Here is a 23,797-nt window from a genome sequence, read left to right as displayed (position 1 = left end):
TTTTCTAAAACTCAATATGCTTGTTTTAGTACCAATTTTTTTTTTTTCTTGATTATTGCTTCTTTTTTCCTTCCAGATTATGTATGTTTCTTGTCTTCAACAATCAAGCACAACTTTCACTTTAATATATGTCATACTCTGACTTCATACTACGGATGAAATGATTCTGATGTAATGATCACAGACAGGTATGGTTTAAGGACATGATTTTTCTTTTTCTCTCTGAGGCCAGATTCCAATAAAGCCCTGATTTTTTTACTTTTTTTTTCTCACACGACACAGAGGCACAATCTGGAAAAACATTGATCATCAATAAATAATGCAAAGACCAGAGGCCTTGTTTAATACTGCTATCAAAAAAAAAATGAGACTGTAGATGATAATATGCTGTTTTTGTCAGTGAAGCCCAGTTAATAATCTTCTCATTTGCAAGATCTCCTTCCGACCCTTCCACCTTGCTCTAGATCAGATCATTAAGATAACACTCTCAGAAATGAGTCTTGGAGAAGACAGTACTTTTAACCTGAATACAGACAACAGTGTATCATTAACGTCTAACAACTTACTGCCAGTAAGCAATGGCTCCAATCAACAGTGGAATTCACATGGGTGAATGGAAGATGTAATTTCTTAAACCTTTTTCACCTTCAAAGATTTTTTTACCATGGGTGTACTTCCTCAAAATTGTACACCCAAATATTTCAGGTCTTTGCATTTGAAACAAGAGGAATCGAACGCAATCCTTGCTGTTGTTGTGAAGTTCAGAAATGCTCCTGATATTTACATACTTAGAACTACAATGAATAGTAGAGTTTTTGAACTTCTGGAAAGAATACATCATCCTAGTATTATTTTCTCTGTGCTTCTAATACGACATATTGGATCTAAAGTCCTTCCCTTTCCTTATTGTTACCTTCACCATAGACCTCACTCATCCTATTGTTTCTTCTGAGCTTTGCTCCTTCTAGAATTCCTCTCTGTAAAAACACTTTATCCTTTCCTCAGCCTCAAGAGACATTCAAATCCTTTATATAACCCAATATACTGTCAATAAGAACTTTTTGTTCCAGCAGGAAGGCAAAGAAGATGAATTCTACATCTCTGAGTATGTCTCTAGAGCATGAATCCTTTTACAACCCCATTTGAGGCTTTATATACTACTTTTTATGCAAGTATAGTAAGTATAGCAACGTATGCACTTGCTTTTTGTCTCATACAATTTTTCTGCTGTCTGCAGGTCCTAGATGAGAATGAGAATAAAGTATTTATCTGCTCCAACTTTCTGCCTTTCTTGAAAATGTCATGTTTAGCACTGATTTTTCCAAACCAATTAACAGCTTTAGTTGCTCAATCCCAATGTCTCAAAATATCTTGTTTCAGAAGTAGATGGACAATGTTTTCTAACACCATCTGCAACTTAGAAAGATAAAAGAAGTTAACAAAGAGCATGAACAAACAATGAATTTGTCATTCCATGGCAACATCATTTGTACATACTTTGCCTCTTGTAAACAACTTTATCTCTCTAGTCAGTGAGAAAGGATAATCAATCATCCATTTTCTTCTAGGTAAGAGTATTTACTTTTTGGCAATCACTAGACAAGCTGTTGTGCTGTAAATGAACACTATACTTCCATACTGTCTTCTCTAAAGGCCTGTATCTTAACTGCAAAATGTTCTATACAATAACCACACCAAAACATAGGTGCCCAAAATTATTTTTAAAAGTTCAATCACAAGTCTGGAATCTGCTCTTCATGCCTAAACTGCTTTTACTGTGAGACAAGATGTCTTCAACATCTGTGTCTCAGGCCTCAATTTTTAACTTACCAAAACCGAGGTGAAAACTTTATCTGGATGAAAACAAAACAAAACAAAACAAAACAAAACAAAACAAAACAAAAAAACAGTTTCAGAAATGTTATTTTGCTCTGCTGGACTGCATGAAAGAAAAACTAACTATTCCAACTGACATTTCTTTACATATGGTAATGTAACATATATGAATTAACATGATAGAGCAAGAACAAAACAATCTTTTCAGTGTTTAGCTTTGTGTTATACAATATATCAGAACCACATTATGTAAAAGAATACAGGAAATGGAGTTGCTAGATAGTCAAAATAATGTCAGTCTTGGACTTCATCCAAAATAACCATTGCTGTAAACCCTTAGGTTACCTTATAAAAGCCAAACAACAGTCTGGCTATCGATGGCTTTCAATACTTTCCAATCCATGGATTTCTAAAGTTTTCCAGTGGATATATATGTCCTTTTAAATTTTCACATCCATGGATTACTGTATAAATAATACTGTTCATATTGCAAATCCCTAAGAAATTACGTACGTACCTACAGCTCAACAGAGTAAAAACACTGTCATAATAAATAAATTCATATAAGTATTCTGCAAGCATTGCATCTGATTACTCTTAATGGGTGAGCACTCTTCTATCTTGCTTCATATGTTCTGAATAGACTGACAAATTTGCTTACTTTTGTGATAGGTTTTGTTGTATTATGATGATCTAAATATATTCTCTCTGTGCCTTACTGAGGAATTTGAATCCAACTTCAAAAAGCTGAAAAGCAAATAGGTTAATCTTTATCACTCCCAAGTCTCCCATCTACCATTTCCTTCTTCCTTATAATCCATTCCTGAATTTCTTTCACTTAATATTAGATGGGTTATATTCATTTCTGGCTGCACCAGAATTACATAAGGATTAGTTTGACCTTTGATGACTAAAGATATATGATGAGCAATGGAAACAATCAAAACGGTAAATGGTAGTTTGTCTAATATTTGTCATATGTTCTGGAACAGTAGCTGCTAGCCTACAATCTGCTTGCATATGTAACAGTACTGTGAGTTACACTTAGGTCTGTTGTGCTTCTTCTATTTACTTACTTTGATAACAAATAAAAATAACTAAACATAGCTAGAGGCGTGCAAAAACATTTTGCAGCTCTTATTCCAAAAACTGTTCAGATGTATTTGAATAGGAAGGTGAAATGAACAAGCAGAACGAAAAAGAAGAAAAAAAAATAATGTTTCCAGACTAACCATTTTATTAAATGTACAAAAAGGTACTAGGTAATGGAGTTACCTAGTTGACTCTATTTATACTGTTCATAAACACTACACTAAAAACTAAGTGCTTCATAATGTTCTGGAAAACAGCATTCTCAGTATTGATCAGTTCTTCTCTGAAAGACCAGATTGTTAGGAGTGAAGGGCAGAAAATAGTTTTTGTTCCATCTTTAGAACATCATCCTGACCTATAGCATAAGGTGAAAGATGTCATGGCTTTTCACTGAACCTGCTTCAGTTTACCCATGTTTTTCTTGTCCAGTGAGACCCCAAACCAGATTGCATTATTGCCAGAGATTGTTCCCGCCCAGGTTTAGAACTTTGGATATATTCCTGTTGAATTTAACGAGGTTCCCACTGGCCCATTCAGGTCCCTCTAATGACATTCTTACCCTTCCCAGTTGGGGTCATTCTAAGATTTAATGGATTCCTTTCCTACAACATTAAGACTCTCACAGATTTGAACTTAAGAAACATAGGAGCATGCATTCTGGGTCAGAGTTTACCCACTCAATGTCCTTTCTCAGGTAGACTCTCAACCTATCTATGGCTTCAGGATTTTCTAAACTAACCCTAGGTATGATATATTTAGTAGGCCCCGTATGCTTTCCTTCCAGCTTCCATTTGAATTCTGTGTCCACTTTTGGAACTCAAAACATCTGTCTGCAAGATCTTCATTTTAAGTTCCTCTTTCACAGGAAAAAAAAAAAAAAAAAAAAAAAGCACTTACTGTTGTTTGTTCTGCATCAGCCTTCCACTACTTTCCTTTGATGCCACTGCTTCTTTATTGGGAAGAGAGAGCCGCCCTTTTCAGTTGTACTCTCCAGGCAACTCATCATTCTGTAGGCACAAATTGTATCTTCTCTCGCTTGGCTGTTTTCCAGGTCCATTTAATTGTATGGAATCTATTCCATACTTTTAAGTATGCCAGTCACACTCTTCTGAACCTGAACTTAAACCTTATTTAACTTGGGAAACAAGATCTGCTGACAGGATGTGGGCAAACTATAGTTACACAAATAATAGCGTTCCTTGTCTGTTTTTGAAGAAACAGTAACTGTTGATGTCTTTCTGTGTCTACTTCATCCACAAGACATGCTTGAAGCTCTACACTCCAGAAGTAAAGTACTTTAGATGCCTTCAAATGAGCTTCAATCATTCATGTCAGGAAGATATAAGAAATTTACACCTCCTACTGTACTCTTTATGTACTTCTTCAGGAGCTGAGTCAGCTTCTTTCCTGCCTCAATTCACAGTCTGAACTCCAACCTTACCCTGCCATCACTTTTCCTGAGACTCATAAACTGTGGAGCTCACAGCAGGAGGTGGAAATTTTTTTAATTGCTCTCACATGTATCACCAAGATGAGGCTGAACATATCCAAAAGGACACTACTTTTAAATAGTATCTTTGATATTGATTTACCAAGTAAGAATAGGATCGTTAAATATTTTGGATACACTTCCTTAATGCTATCTTCCATAGTCTACATCTGCATCTCCACAAAAAACTGGATGAAAAGCAGGCAGTCTTCGGTCAGTTTGCTTGAGAGCATTCATTGTTTGAGAATATCACAAACCTTCAACAGAGAATTTTATACTGAGGTCAGATAAACTAGCTTTTCCACCCCTTTACAGCTGCTATCATAGCCTGAACCACAGGCAGTAAAAGCTGTCTGGAGGGCAGATACATAAGCTTTCCACAACAGCATGAACAACAGAGACATCTGCTTATTAGCATGTTGTCAAGTAATGCTCTCAGTTATATGATGGACTGTTATTTTTCAGCATGGTGCTGTGTTTTTCTTCTGTGATAGGCCTTTAGGATCACAGTATGTCAAAGACACTGTCTCACTGGGTGAGTTAAAATTTACAAGGGTATGTCTCTATCCTATTATCAGCATTTTGCAGACTCAAACTAAAGCTAGTGCTGTGTCAGCAGGTTTGTTGTGGATCTAAAAGGGGCGATTTCTTAAATTACAGGATAGAAAGAGAAAATAAAATTAGTGCCTCTGCCTCAGCTGAAAGAAAAAATAATAACTGTTTTTTCCTTCCTTGAAAAAGTTCTCACACTAAACATGTCATTTTCCTGATCATGAACATCAGCATTAGAAAATGGACAGCCATCTCAATGATGAAAAAATTTAACAATTTTGCCAGACTCCGTGATCCATAAGATTACCCTTCCTTTATGACAAGAAATAAATGTCCCTCATAATTTTGTCCACATACTGTCAAAGACAAATAAGAACTACCAGTAAAGGTTTTTGCCAATGATAAATGCACATCTATCTGATAAGCTCATGCAAGATTCTTTTTCTAATATTGTTCACAAAGTTACTTTGGCTATTAAAATTTTTGTTTGTTTGTTTGTTTGAATGCTTTACCGCTACATACTAGCACTCTACAAAACATATACTAAAATAAACAGAGAAAATATGAGACAAGAAGTTCCCCTTCTGTTTCGACTGAACTACTACACAAAACAGAAAAGCTCTCATTATCCTGTGGAATAGAAGCATAAAGCCAATGTTGGCAATCTCAGGAGGCACTCTGCTTGTGGAGAAGTAATGAGACTAGAATTCCTCTGAGACTATTGAGGCATGACTCCTCTATCTTATCTGCAACAGTTCTGCACAAACTATAGCCAGCATGAGTGTCAGATAACAGTTCAGTATGAAAAATGTCAGAGTATCCTTTCGCCTGTATAGCCCCAATTTTGAGCTATATTAGCACCATTCCGGGTTAGTTTCCTGGCCTGTAATTCCACTGTGCGTCATCAAAATTCAGTTCTAACCAGTCAGAGGTGGCTACTCCTGTGCCCAAAGATATCTTTCTGCTGCAAACTTGTCAAGAATGATTTTCCAAACGTTTATCTCAACTAAGGCAAGAGAAAGGAAAAAGTATTTGGTGGCAATAAATGCCCCCCAATGGAAGAAAGGAACAAAAAATATCAGTGACATAAATTAGGATTCCTGTGATCACACAATCATGATATCTAGTTTTGCTAAGGAATTTTTTTTCTGGACAAAGGTAAAAGAGATTGAATCTGCACTGCTATAATATGTAGTATTATATAGAGTTTGATATGTGGTACATTGTTACCTCACATGAAAAAGAAATGCAGTTGTTCAAGATGTTAAGCTGGAAAAGTATGTGAGGTAAAATAGTTCATAGCAGAGGGAGAGCTAAAGACAATATTCTAAAGGAGATCCTGAATGATCCAGTTTTAATTCCATTAAAGTTTTAGATCCAGCTATGATCCAGTCTACTAACATTGTTACTTTCATTATGAGCTTGGAACTAAAGTGTGTGTTAATGAAATTTGCAGATGGTTTAAACAGAGGCTTTATTAAAAGAGACGCAGTCTGGAATATAGAAACAATTGGATGAGCTCACATATTGGAATGCAATGAAATTAGAAAGTAATAAACAAGCAGCTGCAATGACAGAGCTCATTAGCTGGAAATATTAGTCTATCAGAGTATAATTAAGTGGCCATGAGACAACGTACATAAGATTCTAGTATAGATTATGTAAAGTTCTAAAAGTTCAGTATTAATATTATAGTACATGGCAACTGAAACACTACAGTTTTGTATGCTATTTAAGAAAGCCACATTCAAAGAGCAAAAAGAACTCACAAGAACAGTTAGCTTTACTGATAAACTGAGAAGCCCACCTTGACAGAAGAGATTATAATGGTTTAAATGGACAATCATAACTACTTTCTAGAACTTTGTCCATGAAGGCAAGGTGCACATTTTGCAGCTCCTCTAGCCAATTATTCCTATCTCTGCACCTATAATAGCGAAGAAGCATTGTAGCGAAGACCTCTTCCAATATATTCTGGTTTAAAAACACCCAGGTGCTGTATACGTAGATTGTCTCACCAAGATTTGCTATTCTGGGTGAGGTAACACACCCAGCATTTTCAGTTTATCTGAGATTCATGGTTTACACTTGGAAACTTAGGAATGGACAAAAATAAAAAGGGATCAAAAAGTTGTTTGTCCTACTTGAAAATCAGCCCACAAAACAAACCAGTCAACCAAAGTACACCTCCTGATAATAAATAAATCAAGAGTATACTTAATACGTACAAACTGTCTTAATTGTTCTAGATATTTTTCATATGATTCAATGTGAGTCTTAAGAAGTGACTCATAGCCCACCATATGAGCCATGTTTCAGAGGCATGAGCCTTGTCTCATGTTTTGTTACAGTGCCTTACAGTACCTCACCTCAAAGATCCCTTCCAATTTAAATCAAACAAGGAGAGGGAATATTCAGAATTATCAAATAAGTACTTGAGAATACTGCTCCTCTTCATTAAATTTAGTATAACCACTCCATTGTTGCTTTGTTTTTCCAATTATTTTTTCAAGATTATTTGGATGTTTAGGAAATATTTAGAATTTCATAGGACTATAACCTCTTAGGAACGTGATCTACTCCTTCATTTAGGAAGTCAAGTGAAATGCTGCTTTCACTTGTCCTCCCTTTTCAGAGGTAAAAGAACCTGTAAAACCCTTTCTACACTTTGCAGCATTCTGTAATTTTTACGTTGTACTGGCTGTACAGAAATCACTCCACCTTATGCTACATCCCCAGTTTATGTACACCATGAAATTGTGTATCAGCAAGTCCAGCAAGTTTGTTAAGTGGGCACTTACATTAAGTAAGTTTATTTCTCTGCCATCCATTGCCATTTGCAGGAGTTCATTGCCTCACAAGAGCTAAAACATCCTCATGTATTCAAATTGGTAACATAGTAACCACAAAAATGTATTTCTTTCTGTAAGTACTATGGGACAATGAATGCTAAGGAAGAACTGAAGGATAATATTTGCACAAGAACTACCAACTATTCATGAAAATGTGAATTTTTGCCATTACCAGATAATGAAGCTCTCATAATGCCTGAAGCAACTGTGAGGTCAAAATTTCAACCATTTAAGACAAAAGACCCTAAATTCATTGGATACTTTTGGTATTTGTCTCCATCACAAAAAGGTGAGTAACCCAAAAGCAGTCTTCTTTGGTGTCTGTTCTGTTAATGAGCTGTACCAGATTCCCATAGTCACTAACCTTCACTATCTTCACCGACTAGGGAACAAGAGCATACCACTCTAAATGTACATTTCAGCATATTATCCTCCAAAATCTATTTAGAGACAGAATTTTCTCTGCTCGCTAATTTCCTAACATCCCAGCTTCATTACATACTTTCAAAGTCCATTAAAAGCTCACAGATGTTTCCTTATTCTACTCATAACCTCTAATTTAGGAATGGTTCTGAAGGAAGTACTAATGTAGCACCTTTATTTTGCATCTTTATTGCCACAGAGCACATCCAGTCTAGCCTCGAATGCCTCCTGGAATGGGGCATCCACAACCTCCTTGGGCAACTTGTTCCAGCGCGCCACCACCCTCCGTTTGTAACACTTCTCCTCACGCTTCCGCCCGCAGCCGCCTTATCATCACCCCTCCCGCCACAACTCCCACTCCAGCCGTAGGCGGTGACCCGGCAGTACCGCGCAGGCGCGGCAGAGTCCGGCAGCACCGCGCAGGCGCCGCGGAGCCGCGCGGAGGAAGTTTGAACGGTGGCGGGTACCGGAGCCGCTGATGGAGTCCGTGCTGAAAGGTAGCGGCCGGGCTCTGCGGGGGCAGCCGCTGGGCTGCAGCGGGCGCCTCCACGCGGCCTTCCCTTTGGGGCCGCCGGCCCTGGGGCTGCGGTGAGGGTTCGGCTGGCGGCGCTCTTCTCGTTCCTGCGCGGCCTTCTCTGGTGTGGCTCGCCCTGCAGCCGCAGGAAGGAAAGGGACGGGGCGGGCAGTGCCGTGCTGCCTCACGGCCGCTCCGGAGTCCGTGTGCCTCGGCAGGGCGGCCGTCTCTGCCTGCCCTGCTGCCGCCGTCCTCGTGAGCCTTGGGCCTCGGCTCGGCGAGCCTTGCGTCTTGCGAAATTTCTCCCTCATTGGGTCACCCTCTTGGTTGTCGACCACCTTTCAGGCCTGTTAATCTTGCTCTTTCTAAGCTCTTCTAGCTCAAAAAAGCTCTGGGCTTTCTGGCTTTCTCTTTCAATACAAAAGCTACAAAGCGTTTTCTCCGTTGTTTCCTAAGTGGGGCAATTACTGTAAAGCATCCCTTTGGTCCTACGGCAAGTTCGTGCTGCTTTGAAGAGAACTCTCTGAGTTCCCAGCGTGTGACATTCGCTGGTAGGTCTGCACTGCAGCTGTGAAGGTTTTAAAGCATTTGATGAAGAAGGAGAAGAAAACCTTGGTTGTTTTGAACGTGGGCACAATATTTTTCACAAAAGAACAGCCCAGCAAAAAGCTGTCCTGGTCCAGTGCTAAAATGAACGTGGGTGAAATGAGGAAATTGGTGTAGGCTTCCGGTCCCATCAGCATCTGAAATTAGAGCACTGATAGTCATTTATTTCCATCTGATCTGGCTAAGGAGGTATTCAAGGTTTCTTATTTCTTTTATAGATTAAAAACTTAAGCACTGGAATAGGCTCCGAAGGTAGGTGGTTGAATCACCATCCCTGGATGTGTTTAAAAACCATTTGGATGTGGTGGTCAGGGTTTAGCAGAGAGTAGTCAGTTAGGGTAGTATGGTTAGATTGTGGTTGGACTCGATGATCTTTAAGGTCTTTTCCAACCTGAGCGATTCTATGATTCTAATTTGTAGCAATTAAAAAAACATCTTTATGAAAGTACTGCAGTTAGAATGTAATTTTGTTTTACGTTTAAGAACATGGATGATATGTATGAACTTTCAATTCATTGCATAATGTATGTAACTCCTAAAGAAATGCTGCCTACAGCTACAACAGATACAATAACACTATTCAAGAGAGCAAATTCAAGTACAAAATATTGTACTGCAACATAGTTACCACCATTAGCTGTGCATTTTGTCAGTGATGAACAAGAATCTGCATGCCACACATTGGAGGTTACCCACTGTTACCACTATGAAACGCACCCCTCATAGTGCCCACATCCACTGTTCGGTCTCCATAAATGTTCAGCAAGCATCAATGAATGCTAATGGGTGCTTTTTTTTTTTTTTTTTTTTTTTTTTTTTTGGCATGGAGGAATTTAAATCTTTGCTTCATACACACTTCCCCATCAGAAGAGATAGTTAAACAGTTTTTGCTGAGGATGAACCTTTTAAATTTAAATCAAAGCTTTCAATCTTATTTCTGAGCTCTGAGTGTTGCCTGGACTGCAGTTTGCTTAAAGTTGGTTTTGGTGAGCTGGCATTCCTCCAGTTTTCTGGAATTTTCCTGATCTACTATTCAAAAGGGGAAATTGGTATGTCCAATGCAGTTATAGGTTATCCTAAGCCAAACTAACAAAGGAATTATTAAAAGTTTCATTTGTTTATCCTTCTTTGTCAATACATCTGAGATTGTGGAGTTTTTTGTTGTTGTTGTTGGTTTGTGTTTTTTTTATTTTTTTAAGACTTACTGAGCCAAGGCTATTTTAGTCCTTAAAGAGTTTCTTACTCTGATTGATGAAGTAAGCTGCTTAAGTGCAATATATGTAAACTTCTGTAAAGCAGCTGACGTGAAAACTCGTTAGCCTTTGTGATAGATACTTAATTTCAAGGTGATTTGATGTAGATAAGGTGGAATTTTAAGTCAGTTGGGAATGGTTATTTCTACATATTTTTACTGAGATTTGCTGAAAAGGTAATTCCATATTTATTTCAATACCTTCTGTAGCTTGTGTTTTGACAACTTATCTTAACATTTTTTTATTTACTTGAAGATTAGCAGTGATTAAAACTAGCTATGGAAAGATACTGTTTTGCCTACTGAGTTTGTAATGTGTTCTAAAAAGTGAGAAATTGTTTAATGAGTGCCAATCTTGTTAGTTCATTGCAAGTAATTTAATGGGCAGAAATACTCAAAAAAAAAAAAAGAAATTCTTTTGCTAACATCTGAGATATTGTTTAAAGCTTTTCTTACTACTGAGTCTGTATGAAGGGAGTACTAAAGCAAATTATTTTCTGAGGGACAATTTAATTAGTTTTACCACAGTGCACTTAAATATCTATTGTTTTCCCTCTTCTGATTCCAGGTATATATGCATTCGTAGAAGTTTGGTCATCTAGCAGAACAGAAAATTACTCGAAAGCCTTTGAGCAGCAACTTCTTGATATGGGAGCAAAAGTAAGAAAACTATTTTGAAATTAATAGAATAGGAAAAATCTTAATTCCAAACTTAGCTTGTTCTGCTTGTGTATTTCTTTGTAGTAGGAGTTTTTAAAGGGCAGGAAGGAAAATAATCATAAATTTGAGAATATATGATTATGCTTTAAAAGTCTTGTTAGTAGCAGATAAAAAATACATATAAAGCCTTCTTAGGTATACATAAACTTCTGTGCCTGTTAATAGGCTATGAAGTATTGGTCTTGCTCCATACTGGGGACAAACCAAATCTGAAGGTTGAAAACCTAAGTCATTTACATGTTGCTTTGTTTTCTATAACTTGTAGGCTGCTGGTCCATTGTTACTACAGTGTTTTCTAGCCTATATACTGTGACATTCTTCTTTTGAGTCTCCAACAAATGTGGTTCATTTGTAGAAAGTGCATGTAAAAATACATCTAAAAGTCTTTGCATATGTCTTGGTGATTTTTCCACGTAAAATATATTTGGGTTGTAGATGCAAACTTTAAACTAAAAACCAGCCAAACAGGCATCTTGCCTTCCTCCACACTATTACTGTTTAGTGGAGATTTTTTAAAGCCCGCACTATGCTCTAAATAACACTTACGTGAACTCCCAGTGCTTTGTAAGTGGGCACATGTAGATGTATCTCACTGTAATTTAGGAAGTTTTGCTGATGTCCCCAAAGCCTCACTTTTTGTATGAATTTAGCTGAGGTAGCATGACAGAACAGAAGAACTCTTTTTATTGTAAAAGGAAATACAACTCACAATAAATAATTTCACTAATAAATTCTTTTGGTGGGTTTTTTTTTGTTTTTTTTGGCTGTGCTGTGAAGTCTATTAAATTCTGTTCTGGTGGCATTACGTTTTACTCATGAAAAATGGCTTCACAATTGTATTTTGTTGATCTGAAAGTAGCTTGATAAGATGAAAGGTATATATGAGACCATGGAGCTAGGTGAGACTATTGAGATTATTCACCAGGACCAAAAAGGGGTGATCCTGTCCCTTCATTATTTAACTCCTGGCTGAACACTACCTTACCTTTTGTTGGGCTGAGCATATGGTACTGTACTGGCTTGGCTTATTCTGTCAGGAAAGAAAATTGTGAATTTTTGTGTGTTTTCCACTGATGGTTGGTTCAGATGTACCAAATTGAGGCCAACTGATCAATGCATGACCTCCAGGCTCAGAGATGAAAGAGAGGACTACTGCGTGTGACTGTACCCTGACTGATGGCTTCATTGTGAGAGGGAGGCCTAAGGTAGTGATGCTCCATAATTTGGTGGCAAAGCCTTGACAAGCATCAAGTCTCCTTAGCATGTGGGCTAAAGCATGAGCCTGGTAACTAGAAATGACAATACGTTTGTATCTGGGAGTCTTTGGATAGTGGCAACTAACTTCTGTACTGATGGTTTCATAACAATTTCTGGCTACTTAAACAATAATGCTGTAAGATTAGTGATACAAAAAGAGTGGGGAAATGGAAATGGTAGCACAGAGAAAAGAAATGAAAATAAAAGGCTACTGTAGCCCTCCAGCTTGTTTTGCATTGACAATCAGACTTGGGCTTTGATTGCTTCGGGCTTTTTGCAAATACAGAAAAGATCAAAGCAATCCTTGACATACTGTTTAGAATAAGTTCTTATGCTAGTGTTTCATGCAAGAGAAGCAGACCACTCCATCTAGTTTCATTAATATTTTCTGATTTTCAGACTCAAAGATGAGCTCTCTGTTTACTTCTGCAGGTTTCAAAAACTTTCAACAAGCGTGTGACCCATGTAGTCTTCAAAGATGGACATTCAACTACATGGAGAAAAGCACAGAATGCTGGTGTAAAGATTGTTTCTGTTCTCTGGGTGGAGAAGTGAGTACTACTGAGTATAATGAATGTGACCTATTCCATAAAATTCCACAAAAACGACCTGTTTTTTCCTATGTACCTGAAACACTGTTAAGTCTATGAGTAAATGATAACTTTCTTATGACTTTTTTTTTCTATTATAAAATGTTACTTCCACAGAAAGATGGTGTGTTATCTACTGAAAATGAGTGTGTTGAATTAGCTGCATGGTGTATTTGTTTAGTGTTTCACTCCTTTGCTCTCAGGTGGCATGCATAGACAGCGAAGACTGGATATTTATGCTGAATTGAATTATTCCATTTCCATATGAAAAAGTACATTTGATCAGGGACAAAAATGAAGGAAGTATTTGTACTGTTTCTGTACTTAGTCTCTATAGGCAGAATATTTCATAGCAAGAAAGAAAAAGATTCGTATGTAGTCTGTCTCTTAAGACATTTGTCAGGTTTAGCATGGCACTGCTTGAAGATTCTTGACTACCATAAGGAAAAAGTTATATTAAAAAAACAAAACAACAACCAAAAATTTGAGCATCACTGCCATTTTGTTTGTAGTCTGTGGCATCTCCTCTGTGTTTAAGAAGTGGTTGAAGCTTAACTTAGATTTCTGATAAAGTGTAAAAACATACTACTGGTTTTTAAGAATACACAAATGTTATATTCAAACACTCCAATTCTTAAATTGCTGTGATGATGGAAATTAGAATATAAGTGAAGTAAAAGGTCCTTATCAATTAAGTATCATGTGCTTAGAGAAATAGCAGTCTGAATAAGATAAAACAACACAATGCTCTGCAGCTTTGAGATCAAGCTTTTAAGTGTCAAGAAACTAACTCTGTCAAGACGCCAACATCAAATGAAAAGTTGTGACAGTATCTAGAAGGAAAATGTAAGCTGTTCAATAGGAAACAAAAAGCTAGTATCTTCCTGACATTCTTACAAGTATTCCTAGCATCAGGGCAACATTTTGGTATATGTCTTCTTGCAACTGGAGAAATCATCTGATTTAGAAGATACAGAGATGTGCTTTATTGAGATAGGGGCAATGATGATAATGATGGGTGAATAAACTTCTCTGTAATCTTTCTCCTCTGCCATACATCGCTGCTTTTGCTGCCTGTGCATCTCCTTCTTATCCCTCAGTTTGATCAGCAAGCCCTTGCTCAGCCATGCTGGTTTCCTGCTTCCTTTGACTGGTTTCTGAAATGGAGAGCTCGTTTGATCTCAGAAGGATGTCCTTAAAGAGCTGACAGCTCTGTTTCACTCTTTTGTCCATAAAGTCAGCTTTCCAGGGGATTCCATCCAGTAATTCTTTATACAGCTGGAAATTCACTTTTCTGAGGTTCAGGGTTCTGACTCTGCTCTTTGCCAGGCCTGTAACTTTCAAGATCACAGACTCAACCAGGACATGTCACTACAGCTCAGAATGCCTATGGTCTTAACCCTTTAATTATGTCCTTTGCACTGGTGAGCACCGTTTCCAGTAATGCTTCCCCTCTGGTCAGTTTGTCTTATACCTGGTCCAGCAAGTTATCTTCAGTGCACTGCAGAAGTCTCCTGGATTGCTTGCAGCCCACCGTGTTGCCTTCCCAGTAGACATCAAGGTGGTTGAAAACTTCAGTGAGAAAAAGAGCTGGCGACTGTGATGCTTCTGGTAGCTGAAGTGAGAAGGCCAGGGATATGTTCAGAATGATGGCAGACAATGACATTGAGAATAACTGAAAGTGTAAGATTATTTTCTCACAACATGTGATTTGAAGAAACAAGAATTATTCATCCTGGAAAAGAGGCGAGAATGGCGAGTCAGAGATCCCTCTTTCATATGAAACAAAGGTTAATATAAAGATGCTGAATAGGGAATGAATGTACATTATTCCTTCCCTAGTAGAAGAATTGGAGAATTCACATGAATTTGACTGGAGAATTTGACTGAAAAAATAGTAGGTGGTTTTTAGCAAGATGTAGTTAGGCTGTAACTCCTTGCAGAATCAAGATAGACTGCAAAGGCTTATGTGGATTTTAAAAAATCCTGAAGCAATTAAGCAGTTTATTAAAAAACAAACAAACAAATATAATATTGCCTCAGACCATCCTTATTCTATGAATATGTAGCAAAGCAAAATGGGAAAGTTCGACTGTTTTCTTATATGCTCTTGGATATTGTGATATTGATACTATGCGGTATTTAATCCAGGCTCTACTCTCTGATATTTGAGCTCTAAAAACACCAAACAAGGAAGCAACTCATCCACAATTACTCCAGCATTTCCTGATTATTCTACTTTATGCCAAGTATTCTCCCACTTAACAGCTGTTGAACCACTACTTATGAACCGCTCTGCATGGATTCCACTGTTATGTTCCCCTGAGTAGTACATAAACTTTTCATAGGAACATGCCCTTTGACTTGAAAAACTGTAATATTTGCTTTTCTTTTAAAAACCAGCACAAGTTATTAATGTCAGGGCCTGTGTGAATGTTTCCTCTTACTTAAGAGTGCTCTTGCCAATGATCTGCCTGAGATAAAGCTGCTTCTTCATGAGTGTACTTGAGCATAAATGGAATAAATGTGGTTTCATTGTTTAAAAGGAAGTAATGTTATCCAGAAGAAAACTTGAATATAGGATGGCACTTGAAATTTCAAAAAATTCATAAATCCAGAATACATTTATTTAAAAAATAAAAACAAACTGGTTTAAAATCCTAATCTAGATTTTAATAATAGCCACAGAAATTTAGCAGGTTGATTATCATTTTTAATTGGTACTCCAGAAAACTCTAAACTTTGTGTTAGCTTTTACAAATGTGATCATTAAAGCAATTTGACACTAGGTGTCACTAGAATCATAGTCTTCTAGAGGAATTCTAGTAGTCTGCAATGGTTTTGGCTGATCTTAATGTTGTATATATGAAGAGAAGGCAGAAAATGCAACTAATTGGTAAGAATTAAGAGCCAGGATCAGATGAAACCCACATTTTCATTTATCAGAATAGGAGCATTATCCTTTCTTTTCTTACTTTTCCTGACGTACTGTAGATTGTAGGTGAGTCTTTACTGTCATCAGAATGACAAATAACGATTCAGTATCTCATTAGCTCATGAAGAATGAAAACCTAGAATCCCCAGAAAATAAAAAAAAAAAGGCTGAATCTTACAATCACGTGACTTGGTCCAGGTTGATTTCATTCAGTGATTTTTGAATGTGTGAGGGAATAGTATAAGTGTATTATCTTTAAGTTTTAGGGCACTGATGCAGCAATTTAGAGAACATTGTAAGGACAAAAAATTGTCATGTCCTTTATTTGATATGTAAAGTTGTTGGGGTTTGGGTTTTTAGCATTGCAGTAGCTGTGCTAAGAATGCGTACTTGGAAAGGGTTTAATGAATGCAGAACTCAAGAAATTTTTCTTTTTTCCAGCAAAAGTTCTTATTCTTAAAAACTAAATATGACAGCTCTATTTTATTACACAGATGTCGAGAAACTGGAGTACGGGTTGATGAATCTTTATTTCCTGCAGTATACAATAATGAAGGGTTACCACTAAAAGTGAGTAAAATTCTAATAGCCTGACCTCAAGCATTTGAAGAGTTGATTTTCAGAGCTTCCTGTAAACTCTGAGTAGATTTTTAAAGATAATAGTTGAGTGTTTATATTGATATATAAAGAAGTGAAGATTTAAATGATAACAAAATGATCTGCTAATCCAGATCAACTAACCTCAGTGTACCTTGTGTTTCACTGAATTGTGACAAGTACTAAAATCCTCATTTTGAGTGGAAAAAGGCACAACTTTTGAGCAGTAACGTTGCTACAAACAAACAAGAAAAAAAGAAAAAAAAAAAGTTCGTATCTTCATCTCCCTTTTACTAAAATCTGATTAAAAATATCTATTAATCCTTCGTAGATTCATATTACAATTAGTTTTGGAAAATGTTAACTTTGCAATTATGTAGAACTATTAAAGAAGTGATCATAAACCAGTGTTAAACACTGATAATAGATACTGTGTTAAAATGGTAGGCAGAAAGGAAGTCTAGTTAGGGCAGGTTTTAACCATATACTTGATAGTTTTACATGTTTTTTAGCACAAATGTATGCAGCCAAAGGACTTTGTTGAGAAAACTCCAGAAAATGATAGAAAGCTTCAGAGAAGACTGGACCAGATGGCTAAGGAATTAGCTCAACAAAGGATAGGAATTAATGCAGGTAAGAATTTCTTTGGATTATATTCAAATATCTTAGTTATTTCTTGAAAGCCCTTAAAGTGAATGAATTTTTGAGGATTTGTTTGTTTCTTTCTTTTTATGCTTTTGTGCACATCACTACAACGGATAAAGTTGATTTACATTTTACAGAGCTGTTTGCAAATTTGTGTTTTGTTGGAGGTTTGTTTTTTTTAAACAAAGCAGTACTCAATCTGAAGCTGTTGTAGTACAAATTGTTATTAGAAATTATTATAAATAATTAATAATGTACAATTTTTTTTTTTTTGCATAGAAAGTGATATACCGGTTTTACTGTTTGAAGATGATGGTTCACTTGTGTATAGCCCTGTTTCTAAAATAAGAAATCAGTGCAATGAAATGGAAAGAAGAATAAATGAGATGAAGGAGAAAAGAGAAAATCTTTCTCCTACAGGTAAGAAGTTAAACTTAATTTATTCATGAGCATACACAAATGGCCACCATTTTTATTGCTGCATTTTTTGCCACACTTTTCCTGCTGTCTCTCAGAATTACTCTTACTGTACTTTTCTTGAAATATTTACTTACCTAGACTCAAAATGGAAATATCTGAATAGAATTGAGCAAGATAGAGCCACTGAAATCAGTTAGTATTAATCATAATGTCGGTAGCATTTTGCAAGACATCAGCTCATTAGCCCATAACTCATTTGAAATGAACGCTGACTGTTTAGAGCTTTGAATCCCACTGAAATGCAAAGAGATACTGTTCTAAATGATGCATGCAGAAAGGGTGGTGCTTGTTTCTTTTACAGCCTGGAATTGGAGCTGTCATTATGCCTATTTTGTACCTGATGCTTTCTTTTATGATTTGACCTGAATGCCTCTTAAATATGATGATTGAACCTAAATCTTAAGTATATTTTTTCCTTCTAAGTCATTTGGATTTGAGCTGATCCTAGAATCTGTAAGTTCTTAACACTCATCTCTTGTGTGTATTCTGTGCCTCTGACCACATAGCTGAAGGATCACTGCACAGTACTCCCTTCTTCCCAAGTTTTGCATTTCTGTATTGAAGGTGACATAAGATGACAAGGGAGACAATTTTAACAAAATGGAATTTCTTAATCATAATACAGTTTGGGAATAATAATGACTAAAATAGACTTTTAAGTTTGTAATTTGCTGTTATAACTTGGTTGAACTTTATAGCAAGATTCTAAATCTTATTTCCTACTAAATTCTAATGTCAATCCCATAGTTGACAAAGATTGTAATGTTATTACTTCCATGCCAACAGTTTAAAAAGGAGTTCCAAAATGCTAAGGCACCTGTTCACGTACTGAAGAATGGGATTTAAGTAACAAAAAAAGACCTAAGTGAATAAAACCAGTTGCCTTGAAAATGCAGATCTTGGTGATTTAATCTAGACTCGAGTTTTCAAATGATTTATTAGTGCTTGTGTTGTCTCACGGTAGGGAAAAATCTGTAGCATTTGAAGTTTCAAGAAATCTGTCAAATGAACTGTCACTTTATGTCTCCAAATAAAATTGTGAAAGGAAATTATAGAAACAGTTATATATTGATGAAAAATTAAATCTTATTTGTTTTAGCATGGTTTATATTTGTTTTCTCTTGCAGTTTTAAGGTAATGCTTCCAAGGATTTTGAAAAGCATTTCTGCTCTATGGAGGCATCTCTACTAGCTGCAGAAGTTACCAGATTCTTTGGTTAAAAGATCTCAACTGGCTTTTAGAAGCACATTTCATCATTAGTTTTCTTTCGTTCTTTCATTTCAGAAAAAATATGGTACTGAATTTTCTAGAAGAAATTTGATTCATTTGAAAAACCTAATAAATTGTTTCTGAGTAAATAAGTTTGAGATACTGTTAAGCAGTCTATAATTAGTTGTCAAAGCAACCACATATCTCTTAAAATTGAACTGTTTTTGAGATATGAATAGATGCTGTAGAAACTTGTATGTCTGCACATAGAGCTGACTAATTTATCATTTGCAAATTCCTAGCTTCCCAAAAGTTTCAAGCGCCTCTATGTTGCTCACAAGGAGATTGCCCATTGTCTACTTCTGTGACTAATTCAGAAGACACATTATTGCAAGGTAACTATCTCAACCTTACTTACATGTTAGAGAATTGAAACATAATACATGATCTGTATATCTTATTTTACTATGCAAATCTATCACCATTCAAAATAGGACTTAATATGTTTGTTATTTATATTTAAAGTTGAATTATTTTAGCTTTCTGATAATCGGCAGAGTGTGCAGGAGTAAGAATTCAAGGAACTGGAGCAAGAGAAGTCACGCTGTGTGAATGTTGTGCCTTACTGCCACATTGCCTGTGTCACTTTCTTGTGTGACAAGTAATTCTATTCCTTGCTAATGGCTTCTTGTTCTGGCATTCTATCAGTTTACTGATATAAGAATTTCATGGCACTGGAATAGGCTCCCCAGGGAGGTGGTTGAGTCACCATCCTTGGATGTGTTTAAAAACCGTTTGGATGTGGTGCTCAGGGACATGATTTAGCAGAGGGTTGTTAGAGTTAGGGTAGTATGCTTAGGTCTTGATGATCTGTAAGGTCTTTTCCAACCTGAGCAATTCTATGATTCTATGTATGGAACAAAGGGCTTAGTGATGTGATGTGGAAACAAAGTGAACTGGGTAAAAATTAAAACTCACAAAACTGGACTGTCTTCCAAATTTTCAAATGAAAAATCTGAAAAACTAATGCACTCTCCAGTTTAAGTATTCAGAAAGCGACATGTTAAGTTTCTTGTACTCAGTGCTTTGGATTTTAGTGCCTGTGTTTTGAGGTAGTAGCAGGACATGAGGCAGAGAGTGATTGTGAAAGTTGTTAAGCTACATCTGTGGGTTTCTTAACAGCATTAAGAAATAATGTCCACAATGAATAATATACTTCATACTGCATGTTTTCTCTCAGTCAGAACAAAAAGGTAAGTTGGATTTTAGTAGAAAAGTAAGGTGTCAGCTTTTGGAATTCATAATGAAGACCACTTGATTGGACTGCCTTCTCCATTCTCCTCCAACACTACAGTGTATATCTTTTTTTTTTATTTTTTTTAAGTGTTGTACTGACATCATACAGAAAATCTGTCCTGCTGGCTTACATGAGAACAGAGGCAAAATTATACACAGTGGCATCCTGACACAGCTAGATATGCCTTCATGTAATTTCAGAACGTAGTAGTAGCTTGATACTGGAAGTAGCATAACTATACCACCAAACTCTTTTATCTCACTAAATTGGTTGTGTGCTGATAAGGTTAAACATCAATTTGAGCACTTTACCTTGAATATGCCCCTCCAGCATTACAGCTGCACTATAGATTTTTGTATTACAAGGGTTGCTTTGAAAGTAATGCACTCTATTTTATTATGTTGGGCCACGATGTGAGAGGTTGAACCTTCTCACCGATACTCCATTACATTTTGTTGCCATGTGACAGATGGCAGCAGAGGGGCAGTCTGACATGATGTCTGACATGGAAGTGTGTATGCAGCAAATGTGTGTCACTGAATTCTCCCAAGCAGAATAAGTGGCACCTACTGACATTCATCAACGCTTCCTGAACGGTTATGGTGACCAAACAGTGGACGTGAGCACAGCAAGGTGGTGTGTTTCATTAATGATGCTGTTATATCAGCTGTGAAATACTGGGTCACCCCTGCTAGTGCAGATTACTATGAGTGCAGTATGCAGACTCTTGTTTGTCGCTGGCAATAATGCACAGCTAATGGTGGTGACTATGCTGAAAAGTAGTGTTTCGTAGCTAAGAATTCGTTCTATCAAATAGTGTCCTTATGCTCTTTGTATCTGTTGTAGTTTCCATGGAAATAAATAGGAGCCTTTACTTTTGGAGTGGTCCTCTATGTCCCTGATGATAGTCAGTGCAGTTTCCATCTCTGATATTCAGTCATGGTGACCCTTTTGTTTGTTTGTAAGGCTTATGAGAGTGCGTTGGTTGACATTTCAATTGCAGCTTAATTCAGAATGTACCAAACCATACCATATGTTTAAATCGTTATTTATATTTAGTGAGGAAATAAGATTGCTGTTTCCCCAAAACCTACAGCAGCACTAACAAAAGAAGTATTGCTGAAACTTTGCACTCAGCATACATTTGTTGTAAAAAAAAAAAAAAAAAAAAAAAAAAAAAAAAAAGGTCTAGAAAATTGTATGGAACAACTGGATTCTTAAAATTGTATTTTGAATAATCAAAGATGCAAGCCTATTTCAAAGGAATTTACTGTGAAGGGCTATGAATGGTTTCTTTTTATCATCTCCAAAAATAATTTCTTAGAATAACTAAAATGTATGTAATCTTTTTCCACATTCTGTTTGGTTTTATTACAGTATGTCGGTACGTAGATTATGATTACTACTGTGTGTTTAATTTCTTCCTAACTCTGGGAAAACTACAAGAAGATGAGTAATTCTGTGGTAGCAAAAATGATTATATAGATTCCAGCTAACTCTATCAATATAAAATCATGCTGCTTTTCTCACACGTTAGAGATTTTCTCTGTTTTGTTTTAAGATAGGGTGTGTAAATACTTAACACATAGGAATACATGATAGTAAAATCTATTGCAGCTTCTTGTCAATATACTTTGTTTCTGTTTAATAACTTGGCCACTGAACATTCAGGTAAGTGGCTACATCCTTGCTTTTTCTTTTCAATAATTTCATATGTGTTTCGCTTAGAAATTTTGTTCTGTTCCTGTTTTCTTAACTGTTTATTTTGCTACTTTTGCTACTTTTCATGTTTTACAGGAGAAAAAAAGAAAGACTGCTTAAACTCAAGTTGTGATGACTTTTTTGGAACTATTACATCAAAGAGACAGAAAAAAGAGGTAGAAAACATCTGCGATACTCAGACTCGTACTCACGTTTCTATGAATGCTTCAGGGAATTCTCCCTCATGTAGTTGTGACCAGAAGAGCTTAATCCAGAAGCAATCTAGCAGAAGAAGCTTAGGTAAAAAACGGATTTTGCAGAATACTTTGCATGATAATTTGTTTTTAGAAATAAAAGATCTAGAAAAGTTTTCAGAGCAAAACCATAAGGATGAAAGTACAATGACTACTTCAGTTGCAAACAAAACTTATCTTCTACAAGTCAAGGACTTGGTTCATATTACTTCTTCCCCAAAAACTGCTGAGTTAATTACTGTTAACAGTGCTTTGAATGACAGTCTCTCTAATTCACTTGTGAGCAGAGAAGAATTAAATACACATTCATTTGATAGAAGGTTCCCTTTCGGCGGAAGTGATAGTCTTACAGAACACAGAAAAAGAAATCAACTACAAACACTGTCTAGCTTTAAACTGAATGCATCAGGGTCTGAAAAGGAGTTCTTGCACTGGGTTACTACAGATAGCAAGGATCTGTGTACTGTCGAGGCTTCTTATGAGGACTTCTTTTTCTCACCTGATTTGAACAAAGTCCAGCCACAACGTCTAAAATAGTCCCAGAATCCTCCTGAAGTTTCTTGCAAAGAATCTTTTAGAGACATGGGCTCAACTGATAGGTGTTTCTGAAAGCTACATACTATTTATGAAAGAGGCAGAAAAAAGTCTTTTACAGCAAATTATGCTTTAATAAAGAAGAAGTTTAAACTAGCTGGACATACAGAAAGTGTGCCATTAAATTGTACGTCTGATGGTGAAAAAGCTGAAATTGCAGGTCTAGATTAAATTTTGAGAACGATCTGCCTCAGTATGCCTATGTCCATCCTACAGAATCAGCATGAACTGCTGTACTCACACTCCTGGTAAGTCTATACATAGAGACAGAAAACAAAAGAATACCATTCTGCATTAGAAATACTTGTACAACTAAATGCAAAATGTCATTCTCAATGGAAAAATGCTTGAGAATTACACAGAAAGAAAAATATGCTGCAGTCCAGACTTTTATTTAAATGAGCGTGTAGGAGCCAGAAGGCACACAAAATCATATAATATTTTGAGTTGAAATGGTCCCTTGAAGACTATTCTCCCTTGGGGCAGCTGAACGATGTGTGAAGTAAGCATCTCTTTCAGTTATGGCTTTGTATATATGGAGCTGATCTTTGCTTTTAATAACAATTTTAAGAATATTATTTATACTTGAACATTCTTAATTTAGTTTAGCATAAGTTCTTTCAATGCAAATATATACTAGAATATTAAGTCTTTGCAACTCACGAAAATTCTAGAATGATACTGTGAAAATGCTCAGTTCCAATAATTTTCCATCAAGCAAAGATCTCAGCGAAGCAGCAAAGTTTTTATTCATTACTGCAATAGTGGGCATGTACGCCCTCGTGGCAAAGGAGAAAACATGCGCTTGATCAGTGACACACTTCTCATTATATACTTTTTTGTTTTTTCTTCCCATCACAGGTAGTTACTCTCATGTTGCCCTGTTGGCTAGGTACTGCAGG

At 36.5% G+C, this 23,797-nt stretch overlaps 1 protein-coding gene across 4 annotated transcripts in view; it reads left to right on the top strand.

Moving 5' to 3' along the window:
* The first annotated feature begins 8,612 nt into the window (after nucleotides 1-8,612).
* MCPH1 (microcephalin 1) overlaps nucleotides 8,613-23,797 on the top strand; it is a 120,081-nt gene continuing 104,896 nt past the window's right edge. For 3 of the 4 annotated variants that reach the window (XM_085217915.1, XM_085217916.1, XM_085217917.1), the window contains exons 1-8: nucleotides 8,613-8,741; nucleotides 11,185-11,276; nucleotides 13,026-13,144; nucleotides 16,613-16,688; nucleotides 17,228-17,348; nucleotides 17,640-17,780; nucleotides 19,352-19,444; nucleotides 22,144-22,347. In XM_085217915.1, coding sequence (XP_085074041.1) covers nucleotides 8,723-8,741; nucleotides 11,185-11,276; nucleotides 13,026-13,144; nucleotides 16,613-16,688; nucleotides 17,228-17,348; nucleotides 17,640-17,780; nucleotides 19,352-19,444; nucleotides 22,144-22,347 — 865 coding nt within the window. In that variant the 5' untranslated portion in view covers nucleotides 8,613-8,722. Of the gene's footprint in view, nucleotides 8,742-9,234; nucleotides 9,310-11,184; nucleotides 11,277-13,025; nucleotides 13,145-16,612; nucleotides 16,689-17,227; nucleotides 17,349-17,639; nucleotides 17,781-19,351; nucleotides 19,445-22,143; nucleotides 22,348-23,797 lie in introns of those variants that run through there. The other variant, XM_085217918.1, reaches the window with a different exon arrangement.

Source organism: Meleagris gallopavo, chromosome 2, assembly GCF_905368555.1.
Source record: "Meleagris gallopavo chromosome 2, MGAL_WU_HG_1.1, whole genome shotgun sequence".
In the NCBI taxonomy this organism is placed as follows: domain Eukaryota; kingdom Metazoa; phylum Chordata; class Aves; order Galliformes; family Phasianidae; genus Meleagris; species Meleagris gallopavo.
Note: the sequence above shows the minus strand (reverse complement) of the source record. Positions and strands in the feature narration are given on the sequence as shown.